General features: G+C 42.5%; 1 protein-coding gene across 1 annotated transcript in view; it reads right to left on the reverse strand.

The window, feature by feature from the left end:
* The window catches only part of LOC120394546 (frizzled-3-like), a 93,722-nt gene that overhangs the window by 40,486 nt on the left and 36,887 nt on the right, over positions 1 to 16,349 (reverse strand). Inside the window, 2 exon segments of the mRNA XM_039518766.1 lie at positions 5,540 to 6,557; positions 9,900 to 10,096. Coding sequence (XP_039374700.1) covers positions 5,540 to 6,557; positions 9,900 to 10,096 — 1,215 coding nt within the window.

Raw genomic sequence — 16,349 nt, forward strand, 5'->3', positions numbered from 1 at the left:
CCCCAGATAGCTGCCAGGCACTGGAGACACTGAGGAGCTGTTGGGGCTACCATTAGCCATTTACCCCGGCAAGACAAACGACAAACCCGGAACCCAGGTACCTCCTGAACGGGAGTGTAGGAAGGAGACCAGGGAAGCCGAATAGGGTTTGGCTGCATTACTGATTGCCAGCTGGCCAGCATGTTGTGGCTTGATTCCCTGTTGACCTAGTGGAGGAACACTCAGCCACTGTTTGGGCCCTGGGCTGGGATGAAGTGGAGTCAGGTGGCCCTGTATCGTCCTATCCCCTGCCACCCTACCCCTGTACATGGCAGCCTCCCACCTTTAGGCCAAGAGGCCTGCGTTAGTCTGTCGTCCACCAGAGCTAGGATGCCAGATGGTTTTCCTGTCTGCCCTGCCAGAGAGCCGATCCCCCTAGACTGTTGTGTTGCTCTACCCTGACTGAAGGCCAGAGCCCCTTAACTGTTGGTGTCCCACCATGTTCGAGGGCCTGGGCTGATAGACTCATTGCTGCTCTGCCTGGACTGTAGCCTTGGGCCTACTAACTGTTGGTTCATTCCCCCCTGAACTGAGTCACTCCAGAGGCATCGTAGCGAGGTGGCAGGGCCTCCCTCCCTGATAGATGGGGAGACCGCTGCAACCGCCTTACAAAAAAAACAAACCAACACACAGTTGAGGTTTTTGGCTCAACTAGAATCTTGTAGTTTAAAGACAGCTAAATAAGGGTATTTTTTAAAAAAAGTTGCATTAATATATTGAAAATAAGAAACGTCTGAAATTTAGGTGAACAAAAACACTGATATATCCTTAAGTCTAAAAACTACAGGGATCTTGAGATTTTCTAACTGTATATTAAAGGGGGATTGTAAAAGTTGGTAGGAATAATTCACTCCTACCCCATCCATTTAACGTAAAATCCATGAATTTAATACATTTCCCAAAAAATATGCTTTAAGGATATTTAAAACATATCTAAGTAACAATCTGAACCCTTTCTCCATACCCCTTTGTAAAAAAAAAAAAAAAAGTTATGTCACATAAGTAAAATGCAAGTAAATCCTCTTCGATTACATTAGAGATTGTCTCTGTTGCTAACAAGCCATAGATTGAAATTATTATTTTTTGTTTCCATAGTGAGGTAATTCACAATCTGAAATGTTGCCCTCCATCCAACTTCCAGCAAATCTCCTCAGAAGCGTGTTTGTATGTGGGATCTTAATTGCAATTCAGACTAGCTGAAACAGCACAATGTGACCTAAATCCTAAAACACTTTTATACTAATACCTGGGAGGACAAAGGATAGAACCAAACAATTCACAAAAGAATGTAACAGATTACTACACAAGCTCACATTCCTCAGGAAAATGTACTGCAGCTCTCAAAAACAAGCACTGATTATAAAGATTATATGAACGAATTCATTCCAGAGCCTGAACTACACTCAATGCAAGGTTCAAAGTGACAGTATAAAGGTGATTGTCTCTCTGACCTGGGGCTTGCCAGGCCTGGTTAGCCCCTCATGTAGCTTAGAGCAGTGCTTCTCAAAGTGGTGGTCTGCAGACCGGTGCCGGTCCGCGAGCCATCGGCTGCCTGTCCACAGCGAGTTTCCTCATGAGAGCGTTGAATAGGATAATAATATGGCACCGGTCCCTGGCACATTGGGGGAAAAAAATTGCCGGTCCCCCACATCAGATAGCTTAAGAAGCACGGGGTTAGAGCACCTGAGGGCTTGCCTTTATTAAAATCCTGGCTGTGATGGCCCTTATAGGTTGTTGCGGCAGACAGGAATACCCCAGCCACATCGCCTACATCTCTTATTCCTATTCTGTAGTTGGAATAAAATAATGTAATTCTATAGAAATCTTGTCAACATTTTAGCAAGACATTATGCCATGGGATTAAGTGCTAGTCTCTTAACTGTAACACAGTTTACTCTTAATGGGACAAAATCGTGAAATCCTTATTTAGGCATAAATAACTGAAATCATTCAGTGTTGCCTGAGTAAGGACTGAGTGAGGACCTCAGGATTTGGCTCAGGAAACTCCTCCCTCCCCCACAAAATAGAGCCTCTACAATTCAAACATTTTAAAGATTATTTAAAGAGAGATGTAAGACTATCAAAACATACCAAAAATCTTAACATTGGCCCCAAACCTTATTCTGTTTCTCAACAGCTTTGACCATCCAAGGATAAACCAATTGATTGCTATTTTGTAAATCTGTTCAAATTAGGGGCTGGATAGCTTAAGTGGGGAAGCATGGTTAGCTTCAGAAAAAGTTTCAAAGGTTAAAAGAAAAACCCTTCTAATATTCCATAGGGTCTACAGGTCCTTCGACCCAATTTGATGTTAATAGAACCATTATTGTTCTTCCATTGACAATATAACAACTCCCACTGAGCTATTATAATGTTAACGGTTTGCTGGAGATTTGAGTAGCATTTTTACTACATGCTGACATTATTCCACTAACCAGGATTTTGCTCATTAAGATGCTACACATTTCCATCTTTAAAATACTCCATGAATTTCGAGTAAGCAATATCCCATCCAATTTTATACATTAGAGCCAAAATGGAGAAAGAACAGATTCAAGAATATTTAGATAAGTTAGATATATTCAGTTCAGTAGGGCCTGATGAAATTCACCCGAGGATACTTACGGAACTAGATGAATCTCAGAACAGTTGTCAATTATCTTTGAGAATTCATGGATGGGTGAGGTTCCCAGAGGACTGGAGAAGGACTAACACAGAAACATGCAAACTAGGGAAATTTGGTCTAGAATGATATTACTATAAAGTTGGTGCTCAAAAGGCTGAAAGACTGTACTATAAAGAGTAGTTATCAATACTTTATCATCAAACTGTGAGGACTCATCTAGTGGGATACTGCAAGGGTCTGTCCTGAGTCCAGTACTATTCAATGTTTTCATTAATGAACTGGATAATGGAGCAGACAGCATGCTTATCAAATCTGCAGATAAGCTGGGAGGGACTGTAAGCATCTTGGAGGATAGGATTAGAATTCAAAACAATCTTGACAAATTGGAGAATTGGTCTGAAGTCAAGATGAAATTCAATAGACAAGTGCAAAATATTTCACTTAAAGGGAAAAAAAAAAAATCAATTCCAGATAGCCAGTTTTCCCCCATTTTGTAACTGTTCTAGTACTGCCGAAGAGAGTCTGGGAATTACAGTGGATCGCAGACAGATTGTGAGTCAATGTGATGCAGTTGCAAAAAAGGCTAGTATTCTGAGATGTATTAACAGGAATGTCCTATGTAAAACACAGGAGGTAATTGTCTCACTCTACTCAGCACTAGTGAGATCTCAGCTGGAGTACTGTGTCCAAACTGTGGGTGCCACATTTTAGGAAAAATGTCGATCAAATGGAGAAAGTCCAGAGGAGAGCAACAGTAATGATTGAAAGTTTAGAAAACCTGACCTGTGAGGAAAGGTTAAAAGAAATTGGGCATGCGGAGTTTTGAGAAAAAGAAGCCTGAGGGGAGCAGGATAACAGTCTTCAAATATGTTAAGCACTGTTATAAAAGGAGGACAGGGATCAATTGTTCTACATGTTCACTGAAGGTAGGACAAGAAGTAATGGGCTTAATTTGCAGCAAGGGAGATTTAGGTTATATATTAGGAAAATCTTTTGAACTATAAGGACAGTTAAGCACTGATGTATGTTTTCAACAGAGGTTGTGGAATTCTGGTCACTGGAGGGTTAACAGTTTAGTCAAAACACCTGTAAGAGTTAGTCTTGGTATACTTGGTCCTGCCTCAACACAGGGGGTTGGACTAGATGATCTCTCAAGGGCCCTTCCAATGCGTTTATCTCGCTTGAGTGCTCCCTTAGCATCTCAATCGTCCAGTGGCCTCAGGTTTTTTTAGTAGGCTTCCTGCTTCTGATGTACTTAATTATTTTTTTTTTGCTTGCTATTACTTTTTGAGTATGTAAGAAAAAACAATAAAGGGTTACAAGTAATAAAGGAGTATCATCAAGCCATACAAAGTATTCCAAACCTTTAAGTGATATTTTTATGGCACTAAAACATGAACTTTGGTGACCCAGATGGTTTTTCAACTGTTTTAGAGCTGAACACTGACATGGTATTTATACTAGTGTAAGTGTAGATACCTAATGGAACCCACGTTTTTATATAACCCCCTTCAAATAAAGTATTGTGAAATGCTTTCCATTGAGATGCAAAATAGAGAGCATGCTCTAGCAACTAACACTCTGAATGCTTCAGAAACTCAATGTTTTGCCACAACCACTTTAGTACAATAAAAGAAACTAGGCTTCATCTGATCAACTACTCTCTCAGTGCCCGATTTTCCTCTTCTTTCTAACTCTAATTACACCACCACCAAACTGGTGTAACAGTGGAGAGTCTGGCATCTAGAATTCTCTATGGTATTTGCTTACATGGTAACTGTATCAAACAATGACAAGCCAAACCTGTTCTTTAAAAATAAACCTGATGAACTACAAGCTCTGACGTTCTGTACAGAGTATTTCAGATAAGATTTTACACTATTGTTCTTTAAACATATATGGGTTTCCTCAAAGTGACATGGAAATCTGTGGTCTAAAACAGTGGCTCTCAACCCTTCCAGACTACTGTACCTCTTTCAGGAGTCTGATTTGTCTTGCGTACCCCCAAGTTTCACCTTAGTTAAAAGCTACTTGCTTACAAAATGGGAAATAAAAATACAAAAAAGTGTTACAGCACACTATTACTGAAAAGTTGCTTACTTTCTCATTTTTATCATATAATTATAAATCAATTGGAATATAAATACTGTACTTGCATTTCCGTGTATAATATTTAGAGCAGTATAAACAAGTCATTGTCTATATGAAATTGTAGTTTGTACGGACTTTGCTAGTGCTTTTTATGTAGCCCATTGTGAAACTAGGCAAATATCTAGATGAGTTAACGTACCCCCTGGAAGAACCCTGCATACCCCCAGGGATATGCGTACCCCAGTTGAGAATCACTAAAACATCATTAGTTACAGCTACAGAAGACCACAAAACTCTCAGAAATTGTTAACAAGCAGATCACTGATGAAATTCAGTTGCACATTAGACCTCCCTTTAGGGCAAGGATTGAAACAAACCCTTAATTCCCCCTTCAAAAGACAAGCCCCATGACCCCGCTCTAGGAATTGCTATAAAAGAGCTCCTTCCTGTGTCCTCTTGTGGGTGCCATAAATAAAAAACAAAAAAAAACCCACCAAGAAACTAAGAGAAAAGCATTATAAATCAAATTGACTAACAAAACGGTCAGAATTCTCCAAGGCTCTGTCAAAAAGGTGCACTGCACATTTGCTGCATCCATAGAATTGTCCTGTAACAGCCTTTTTGAAGATTAATCAAATGCATAGATTAACAGAACATAAACAGCAAAAACCCTCCCCACCAGGAGTAGCAGCTGCTTTTCAGTAATAGATAGTTAAATACCTACAGAATCCCCTCCCTTCTCATTTCTTTGCATTCCTGAATATCCCGTATCAATTTCCTCACCTGATATGGGCATGGGATGTGATATTCTCTGCAGCGTTCTTGTATCCATGTTGTCTCCCACACACCTCGGAAAGCCTGCTCATAGAAATAGCAGCCAATTACAACCAAGAGTGGAACGAGGTACAGAACACTGAAAACGCCAATCCGGATCATGAACTTCACCAACTTGTCCTGGTTCTCTTTTTCTAATGGGATTTCAATGCGAACCCGATTGAGGGAGATAATGCCAGCTAGCAGCAGAGAAACTCCAACCACAACATACAGGCAGAGGGGGGCAAGAACAAAATATCGTAATGCATCCACATCATAGAGGCCAACAAAACACACGCCACTAATATTGTCACCTTCAATTTTATTCATTGCTAAAAGGATGATGGTTAGAGTTCCTGGAATGCCCCATGCACTTGCATGGAAGAGCAATGCTTTCTTCTCAATTGCTTCACTGCCCCACTTTGGCACAGCTGCCAAGAACCATGTGATGGTAAGAATGACCCACCAAACACTGCCAGCCATGGTAAAGAAATACAGGACCATGAAAAGCATGGTGCAAGCTTTGTTATGAGAGCCCTGTGTCACTGTGGAAGCCTTGTACTGTGCAGGGCTAGATGCATTGCATGATACTCGGTCCTCAAGCAAAAAGCCAATGAAGAAAATTAATGACACCATCATGTAACAGACAGCATAAAATATAATGGGTCTTTCTGGATAGCGGAATCTTGTGACATCAATCAGAAAAGTTAAAAAAGTAAACAAGGTAGCAGAAAGGCAGGCGATGGAAATCACTCAGATGAAATATCGGGCAAAGGAGAGCTCTTCACGCCTAAAGTACATATTTGGACAAGGAGGGGAACAGTCTCGTACCCTCAGGAAAGAATAACCCAGATCAGGGTCTATTTTCAACTCCCGGGGACACCAAAAGCCATAGTCCCTCTGCACTGCCATTGGGGCCTCTTCTGTGGGCTCCCCAGCTAAACTGAGGTCTACGAGACGAGGGTAAGGCTCATCACAGTCCGGGAATCTAAAAAAAAAAAATAAAAAAAAATTATGGGAATTATATATGTATATTTACCCATACTCTAGATATCCTGTTCTGCTTTATGTCTCTGGCTTTAGAAAACAACTGGATGGAAAACTAAAAATCTACACAAAAAAGGTAATCCGTGAATCATATGGACATAATTTGATTCTCCCTCTCTATTACTGGCTACAGCCTGATTCAGCACAGCATTTAAGTAGATGCTTAAATTTCAGTGTGAGTAGTCTCACAAAGGTGACTCAATAGGGTTATTCACATGCTTAGCATGTACATAAATGCTTTGCCGAATTGGGACTTAAGCTCTGTCAGGGTGCTTAGTGCTGTAGACACACAAGATATTAAGTCTCCCATCATGAACAGTTTACAGTGTTTGTAAAAATGACTGCTTTAATTTGCCATAAAACAAGATTATACATTTCATGTTTTAATTTTAAAAAAGTTGCTAAGCAAAGTATTATGGTAGTGTGCCAGCAGCACCATAGTTAAGACAGAGCTTTAGTTTTGCATCTGATAGCAGCTAAGTACTACTGGCAGCTACACACCTTTCTTAAAAACTCTCTACCCAGTGTTGCCAAGTCAATTTTATTGCAAGTCTTGTAACTCTTTAAAACTGTCACTTGATTGCCCCATTCTTGCCTTCTCTCATGAAAGTTCCCTTATCCAAGGTGTACACCTCCCATTTCTTTCAGTGAGGTAGATACCAGGTAAGACTGTTGCCATTTGATGAGAGTCTCTGCAAGTAGATGGTAGATTCTCTGGGAGTAAAGCTGTCTAGTAATACGGTCACCAACTCTCACCGTTTTCAATAAGACTAAAGCCACTACGGTTAGGTATCTAGACAGACACTGAGGAGACAAGGAATTGCCAGGAGCAGTAGAAAAGCCAAAGAGACGCAGCAGGCGAACATGGTGAGCAAGAGACTGAGTGGAAATACTGGAATCTGAAGAGCCAGGCACAGGAAAGCGTGGGATAGGTCAGGGAAGTGGTTCCCAACGCAGTGCCCGTGGGCACCATGGCACCTGCCAGGGCATTAATGTGCACCCACCTAGTGCCCAGCAGGGGAGAGAAGCTGCAGCCCCGCGCCTGCTGAGGACTGAGAACTCCGGGGCTGCAGGCACCAGTGTTCTCGGTTCCCGGCAGGCGTGGGGCCGCGGCTTAAGCTGGAGAGAAGCCGTGGCCCCGCATCTGCTGGTGACAGAATACTCTGGGGCTGCAGGCTGCGGGCACCAGTGTTCTCTGTACTCCCGGCTTCTCTCCGCACTGCCCAGAACTGGTGCCAAAAAAACCAAAAAAGCGCCAACTCTGCAGAATGGACGAAATGCCGCCCCGTAGCATGTGCTGCCCCAGGCGTCTGGAGCCGGCCCTGTATGTGAGTAATTGTTGGCGCCCGCCATGCTCTTCTGAAAACATGAATGTGTTACTGGCTACAAAAAGAATGGGGACCACTGGGTTAGGGTAATGCATAGTGCAATGGAAATATTGACGTGTAGGGAAAAAGGTTGAGGGGGTTCAGGGGAAAACAGGGTAAAACAAGAACATGAAAAGCAGGAGGGACACTGAAGAAGTACAAGAGGAGAATGAGGGTGGGGGCTGAGGAGAGCTAAAAAGGAAGAGGGAAAGCTAATAGAATAGCAGCTTCCAACCCCAGAAGCTAGCAGAGAGTAAGTGGAGTCCTCTTTGCCCTTTGAGCAGCCAGCAAGGAGGTCAAATTTTTATGTGCTTAAGGTTCCATTTTGAACCTGAGAGAGACACACACATTGTGGGTTGATTCAAAAACTGGAAGACAATTTAAAAAAAAAACACAATTTGAGGGTCTGACTCATGACTTTTGAATGCCTGGCACGGACAAAACTGTCTACAGTACTATGGTAGTTGTAATGGTAGTAGGGGTAATGGGAAAGTTAGATTAGGCAAGATCTAAGTTTAAAAAAGAGTCTTTTTGGAAAATTAGGAATGAGTCACTAACAAAAAAAATCAGCCCCCCCCCCCCCAACTTTTACATCTACTTGAAACTGGCAAAGAATGCTCAGTAGGACTCCATCTGTAGACCAATACCACTTTTAAATGAACTAAAGAATAGTGGAATTACAGAGAAAAAGGTTACATGCTGTTAAAAAGTAGCTCAAACAAGAATTGCCACTGGATTTCTGGAATGTTGACACTGAGCTCTCTGCCCTAAGGCCATACGTGAAAGCAGCTGGAGTGCGTGGGACTGACTCGACACAGCAGGTAGGGAACGGATGCCCATATTCTTGGGATGGGGACCTGAGGAATAGGATGACTTGGAGGAACTAGACCCCTCTCCAGAGTCTGGAACTGGGGCAGTCTTTGCCATTAGGTTCTCAAAGTCTCTCCTGGATTCTCATCAGCACAAGGAAGCCCTTACAGTACAATACCAATGCTTTGGCAAAAAAAGCAAGCTCTAGTCTGCCTTGCTTTTAACCTCACCACAGATCTCTAAGCAGACTGTGATCATTATCTGCTCAATGTGCCACAAAGCTACCTCCTTAAAGTAAAACAAATGTTTTGTTTGCATTCTCTCCAGGGGTGCTTGCTTTTTGAAATAAGTATTTTTAAAACACAAAAGACTAAAACAGGGGTAGGCAACCTATGGCACGGGTGCCGAAGGCGGCACGTGAGCTGATTTTCAGTGGCACTCACACTGCCCAGGTCCTGGCCACCAGTCCGGGGAGCTCTGCATTTTAATTTAATTTTAAATGAAGCTTCTTAAACATTTAAAAAACCTTATTTACTTTACATACAACAATAGTTTAGTTATATATTATAGACTTAGAGAAAGAGACCTTCTAAAAATGTTAAAGTGTATTACTGGCACGTGAAACCTTAAATCTGAGTGAATAAATGAAGACTCGGCACGCCACTTCTGAAAGGTTGCTGACCCCTGGACTAAAATGTACTCACTTCAGTTGAATACAATTTTACAAGACTGGTTTAAAAGGTATAAAATGTCATCTATGGCTATCTATTACAGCTTTAACCATACTGGTGCACTGGTCAAAACAGTGTGGGGGAAGAAAATAAAATGGAACTGGCACACTGATTCCCTTTAAAATATCACACTCAATTTACCCTAATCACATATAGATATTTTCGGCATGTGGGCGTGTGTGGGGAAAATGAGAGAAATATGAAAGTAGTTTCCTTCCCAGGAAACAAGCTGATACACTAAACAAAGGAAGGAAAAATAGGGTTATTGTTTATAGTGGAAAACATGTTGCTGGACTGGAAAAGAGACATTTTAAAACATCCTGGAACACATTAAATTTTTTAGATGATGGTTCTGAAAAAAACAGATTTGCTAACCTGCTGCATTCCATATCCTCTGGCCAAGAGACGCCAAACATCTCCATGAGTTTGGAACATTCGCTGTATGCACGTTGACAAAGCCTGCGACATGGGAGAGTGACACGTCCATACTCCATACAGACTGGAGCATATAGGGCACATAGAAATGGTCGAAAATCCCTGGAGCATTCCAGATTGACCATAGGATGAAATGGCTAGAAAAGAAAAGAATAATTAAATAGCGGCAGACTGCAGTTTTGTGGAAAACATCAGCAGTAAGCCATACTTTGTCTTATGAATCATTCTAGCCTTTACCATCATTCTCCCAACCAAGAGCTGCCTTATGGAAGTTGGGATCATCATAACAATGCTCAATATGCCAGGCTTCACTTAATGCAAATATAAGCATTAAGAAAGCAAGAAAGAAACCCCATGCTAAACAACAGTATCAACTGCTCTTCTAAGAAATTAACATTCCTCCCCTCCAGAAAAACAAACAAACACAAAACAAACAAAACAAACGAACAAAAACACTTGCTTTCTTTTTTTGCTTGTCTATAAAGTACAGATCCACCACAGCTGCCTACTTACTAGGATCCCCCAGGTTAAATTCTACTGGTGAAGTCCCACCCACCTTCAAGAGTGCTGAACAATGCAGGTTGCCTTTTGGGGTAAGGAAACATGACATGATTTTATACTGTGATTTTAAAGACATTCTTCCTAGTCAAAAGCTGATGATCTCAGATATAATCATCCTCACGTCCTCACTTCCTTCCCTTAGTCTTTGTTTAGCAGAGCTAGACTCTGCATTTTTATTGCTTTTGCAAAGTACACATGGAGGATACTTTGTATTCTATTTTTCCCATTCATTTACCCAACCAACTATGCATACTCCAGGCCAGGCAGCTGAAATTTCATCTGTCATCACAACTGTATCCCTAGATGGGAACAGGGCTGAGCATGACTTGAAGTCACGGTCATTCCTATAAATTCACCAGTAGATATGAAAGGCTAACTTCCTTTCACCTGCAAAAAGTAGATCTGGTTATTGTGACGCCATGTTAGATGTGTCACAATTACTGACCAGCCAAGTATTTGAGTTTCTTTGGGAGAGAAAGCATTAATAAGTGGTAAGGCCATGAAATCAGAGCTAGAGGGTAAAATAAGAAAGTAGGGGGCAAAACCAACAATGTTTCATTTCGTGTATCACCTCATGACAGGCATAAGTAATACTGACTGACAGCAATGCTTAACTACAGCACTGAAAGGAAATCTATCACAATTAACTCAACACAAGGCTGTCAAAGTGGATTTCAGAGGTGAAAAGTTAAAAACCTGACAAGTTATTTGCTTTCTTGGCTACAAAAATAACAGGCAGTGGACCTCACATCTTTTTCTCCTGGGAAGCTGGAAGGAACAGAAATAACTATGGGAAACAAGGGGGTTATGGCTTATGAAAAGACTTTAAATGGATTCAGAACCAAAGTTGCAAATGTTACTAACCTGTGTTACTACATTATCTTATTACTTCCATCTTCATTTTTTCAGCTACTGTTTTTATGCTCACTTATGGCTGGTCTTTAATTAGGTGCCCAGCTCTTCAGGACAGAGACCATATCTAATTATGTTTGTACAGCAACTAGCACTATGTGGACTCATGGGACCTTTGGACACTGCTACTAACCTGTACTGTGACTATTGTTCTTCAAGATGTTTTGCACACATCCATTCAAGTGCGTGCATACCGAGTGCACTAGAGTTGGGTACCACTAGGGAAAAAATCTCCATCATGGCATTGCATGCGCCCAGTTGCCTTGTTCTCATGCACAATGGTATGAAAGGTACAGCTGCCCCAGACCCCCCTCAGTTCTTTCTTACCAGACCAACTCTGATAGAGGGGAAGAAGGGTGGGTCATGGCATGGACATGTGCAACATATCTTGAAGAACAAAACTTACAAAACAGCGTAATAGTTTTTTCTTCTTTGAGTAATTGCGCATGTCCATTGCACTTCAGGTGACTAACAAGCAGTTCAATCAGGAAGTGGGTTTTGGAATCTACTTCAACAATAACTGAAGAATCACTTGTCCAAACTTGGCATCATCTCTGCAATAGTGAGATATGCACCAATGTCTAAGTTTCAGCTCTACAAATGTCTGATATAGGTACTTGAGCCAAAAAAAAGCTGCAAAAATTGCTTAAGATCTTGGAGATGGTATAAATTGGGACTGGACAACAGGGAATAGATAGATCACTCGATAAATCGCCCTGCTCGCTTCGCTCCCTCTGTAGCATCTGGCACCAAGCACTATTGGAAAACAGGATACTGCTCTGACCCAGTATGGCCACTCTTATGTTCATGTTGGTGTTGTGCCATCTCTCTGAACTTTTTTGTCCGGGGCTTGGAATCCTTGCAAATCTGGCAGTAATCTCTAATGTGATCCTCTCCAAGGCACTTAAAGAAGGTGGAATGAGTGTCAATCACCGGCATAGATTTCTTGCCTTGGCACAAGGCTTAAACACTGAGATGAGGCATAACTCAGTATCAGGTGTCAGCACCTGTAAATAAGAGGGAACCAACACTCCAAGAAATAAAGGAAACCTATACTAATCTAACTAACAAATACCACAAATTATTTACAGAAAGAGAAGATAAATGCCTAGTGAGAGGATCCACGGGTCCTGAACGCAGGTCCTGGGGTCTCCAGGCAATCACCGTATCCCCAATGCCATCCAGTGAGTTGCTGGGGCTGGCAGGCTCAGTGGATAATGGAACCATAACCCTAAGAGAGGCACTACCCATAGTAGTCCTGATCGGAGGAGCACCTGGCCCCATCCATCAATCTGGCTGTTCTAAAGGTAATAATTGGAGATATACTAATCTCCTAGAACTGGAAGGGACCTTGAAATGTCATTGAGTCCAGCCCCCTACCTTCACTAGCAGGACCAATTTTTGGCCCAGATCCCTAAGTGGCCTCCTCAAGGATTGAACTCCCAACCCTGGGTTTAGCAGGCCAATGCTCAAACCACTGAGCTATCCCTCCCCCCTTTCTATTTAAGATAGAAAGGGGGCATAAGAAGTTGTCCATACAACTGGTCCTGCTACATAGGACCCTGCTTTCTTGCCTGACGCCTGATCCCTGCATTCGTTCTCTGACTCAGATGCCAGCTCTGATACTTGGCTCAAATCTCTGAATTTGATTCTAGCTCTGACTCTCAAACTCTGGCATTCAGCTTCGGACTCTGGCTCTGACCTTGGCTCCAATTCCCAGCTTCCGTCTCCTGCTCCAGCCACTAGGCATGACTACCCATGTCTCAGTCCCTAACACCTATAAGGGGAGAAACTTGCAGAAGCAAGGTAAAGCTCTCCAACTATGGACATAGGTAGTAAAAAGGAACAGAAGGATCTGTGGCAACTCCTCCTTTTATACCATCACGGAGCAGCAGGAGGCAATAGAAGGTGCATTTACCGCCTGACAGGTACCACTAAGGGGGAAAAAAAAATCTGACTCTGGGGCTGTGGGGGCACATATCTGAAGTGGAATGGACATGTGCCATCACTCAAAGAAGAATTACAGCAAGTCTAATTATGTCAGTATGTTACTACTACAGCAAGAAAAACTGGTATGTGAATGTAACCTTCTGTGTCTCCTTCAAATTAGACAGACAAGAATGACAACATTTTGGCAGCCCTATTCTTCTCCATTTGTTTGTAATCCAAGTCACAGCTCAAAGGAAGCAAGGATGTAGTAGTCCTGCTGAAACAAAACACTTAACACAGCTTTGCAAGCCTCCGCTCTCAGTTTTGAATCCTTCTGACAAAACCCTCATTTATTGCCAATGAAGCCTTCAGAGGCCGGGTCTACAGACTCACACTATGATGCTAAAAGCAGCAGTGTAGACGTTGCGACTTGGGCTGGAGCTTGGTTGGTGAAGCCTACCCCTCTTCCTAGACTCCATCCTTTGTTGTAATGTCTACACCGCTACTTTTAACATGGTAGCACAAGCCTGAGTCTATAGGCCCACTCAAAGAATCCTGTGGCACCTTATAAACTAACAGACGTCTTGCAGCATGAGCTTTCGTGGGTGTCTACTTGCATCCGATGAAGTGGGTATTCACCCACGAAAGCTCACGCTGCAAGACGTCTGTTAGTCTATAAGGTGCCACAGGATTCTTTGCTGCTTTTACAGATCCAGACTAACATGGCTATCCCTCTGATACTAGACCCACTCAGACTCTCTGCCATGGGCTTTTTAAAATATGCAGTCTTGTCTACACCACAAAGCTAGGTCGGTGAAAAAATTCAAGCCTTGTGTAATGTAATTAAGCTGACCTAAACATAAGAACTGCCATACTGGGTCAGACCAAAGGTCCATCTAGCTCAGTATCCTGTCTTCCAACAGTGGCCAATATCAGGTTCCCCAGAGTGAATGAACAGAACAGAATGGGTAATGATCAAGTGATCCATCCCATCACCCATTCCCAGTTTCTGGCAAACAGAGGCTAGGGACTCCATCCTTACCCATCCTGGTTAATTGCCATTGATGAACCTATCCAACATGAATTTATCTAGTTCTTTTTTGAACCCCAGTGTAGATACCACTTCTGTCAACCTAGCTACCACCTCTCAGAGAGGTGGGTTTCCTCTAGCGATGAAAGAGTCCCTTTCACTTCTGTAGCATTCTAATGTAAACATACAACAGCCTACACATAGCCACAGCAAACAAAAACCCCTCCTTTTGCCCTCCCCATTTAAAATCCCCAAGGTGTTTTGGCAATGCCTGTTTTCTTGCTAGCCCATCTCGCATGCTCACCTACCCAGTATGGCTTCAGCTCACCCTCATGCTGCTACATGTTGAGATAGGTTCTTAATTTCCTTGACCTGTATGAGGGAGAAACGTGTGCAAGCACAGCTGCAGAATTCCTGCAGGAATGAAGATATGTACCAGGAAATTTTAAAGGGCCTAGAGGCTCATGGGTACAGCATGGCCAGTGTCAGGCTGCATCTGGCTTTCCAGAAAACAAAAGGAGTATAATCTCTAGTCTGTTGTCCCCAAGAAATACTCTTATTATGAACAGCTGAATACCATAATTAGTCAGGACCCCACCACCTTCCTGCCAAAGCATGCAGACATCTTGTGTTGGAGGGCAATCCGGAACTGGCAACTAAAGAGATTGCTTAGAACAGGGATACAGATGCTGCTGTGATCAAGAACCAGGTGCTTTTTCAGACACAGCAGGACTCATAAAGCCAAGTAAACACTGTTAAAAGGGTCTCAGGTAGGTGTAATTTAGTAGGACTGACCCAGTAGTGCTGGCCATAGTTTGCCCCTGAAAAGGGGCTTCCTCCTTTCCATTCCCCTAACTCCCCCTCTCAAAATGGCAGCTACACATGGCCACATGCAATGTTCTGAACTGGCAGCTTTATTTCAAGAGCATGAAATGGCAGTACTAGGCAACAGTCCCAAAAGAAACAACCAACCAAACATAACACCAGAAATTTCCTTGCTTCAAACCACAGAAGGACCAATGAGTGCCCAAAGACGACGAAGTTCTTGAAACAGATTCAGATGCTAGAACCCCTAGTTGATCAAAACACCTACACAGTCAGCAATCTAGCAGCCACTACACATCCTGGAGAACAATTCCTTTTGGCTGGTGCCATTCACCCCTTGACTTCCCCGTGCCCCAAAGGCCCCAGAATGCCAATCTTCCCAACAGCAGTATCCCTGGCATTCAACACCATGGAACAATGATGAAAACCACTATATTATATATATATATAAATTATATACATACATAGAGACACACACACACACACTCCTGCTGCTCACTGTGATGCAGCTGTATCTCACCTTGCACTTAAAAAAAAATTGTAAATTATGCTTTAAAAAAGTTGCTTCGTGAAACCCCAGATTTTCTTTGCCTCCCAACAGAGATGAAAATCCCCCAAAGCAATGTCCACACCAATAAAAAACCTCATTGATAAACCAATGACTGTATATGCACCAACACAAAAGTAACAACTGTGTGGCTACTGCATACTGCCAAAGTGTGCTCCTAAAGCTCCTCTCAATCACACAGCATCTGTGGTGGCACTAGTAATTGATCGCTTGTCAGGCTGCTCAAAGTCAGCAGACAGCCTGTCCATCTCATCCCTCCATTCTGGCAAAAGCATGCCACCCCCCCCCCCCAACACCTTTGGCCTTGCAGATGTTATGCAATAGACAATATGCATCAATAAAAGGAATATTTTCCTCACTGAGGTCTACACTCATCCTGAGATATCTCCTTCCATCTTCCAGAAGCACACTTCCCAACCATCCTACCCCAGTTCAGACAATAGTTAAATCTGTCCTTGCTTCTGTCCAGATGCTCAGTATATGGCTTCATGAGCTTGGGAAACAAAGGACTCTTGAGAATCACAATTAGCATTGCAATCCCATTAATGTCAATAGGATAGTCTGG

This window comes from Mauremys reevesii, unplaced genomic scaffold (genome assembly GCF_016161935.1).
Source record: "Mauremys reevesii isolate NIE-2019 unplaced genomic scaffold, ASM1616193v1 Contig64, whole genome shotgun sequence".
NCBI lineage: Eukaryota > Metazoa > Chordata > Testudines > Geoemydidae > Mauremys > Mauremys reevesii.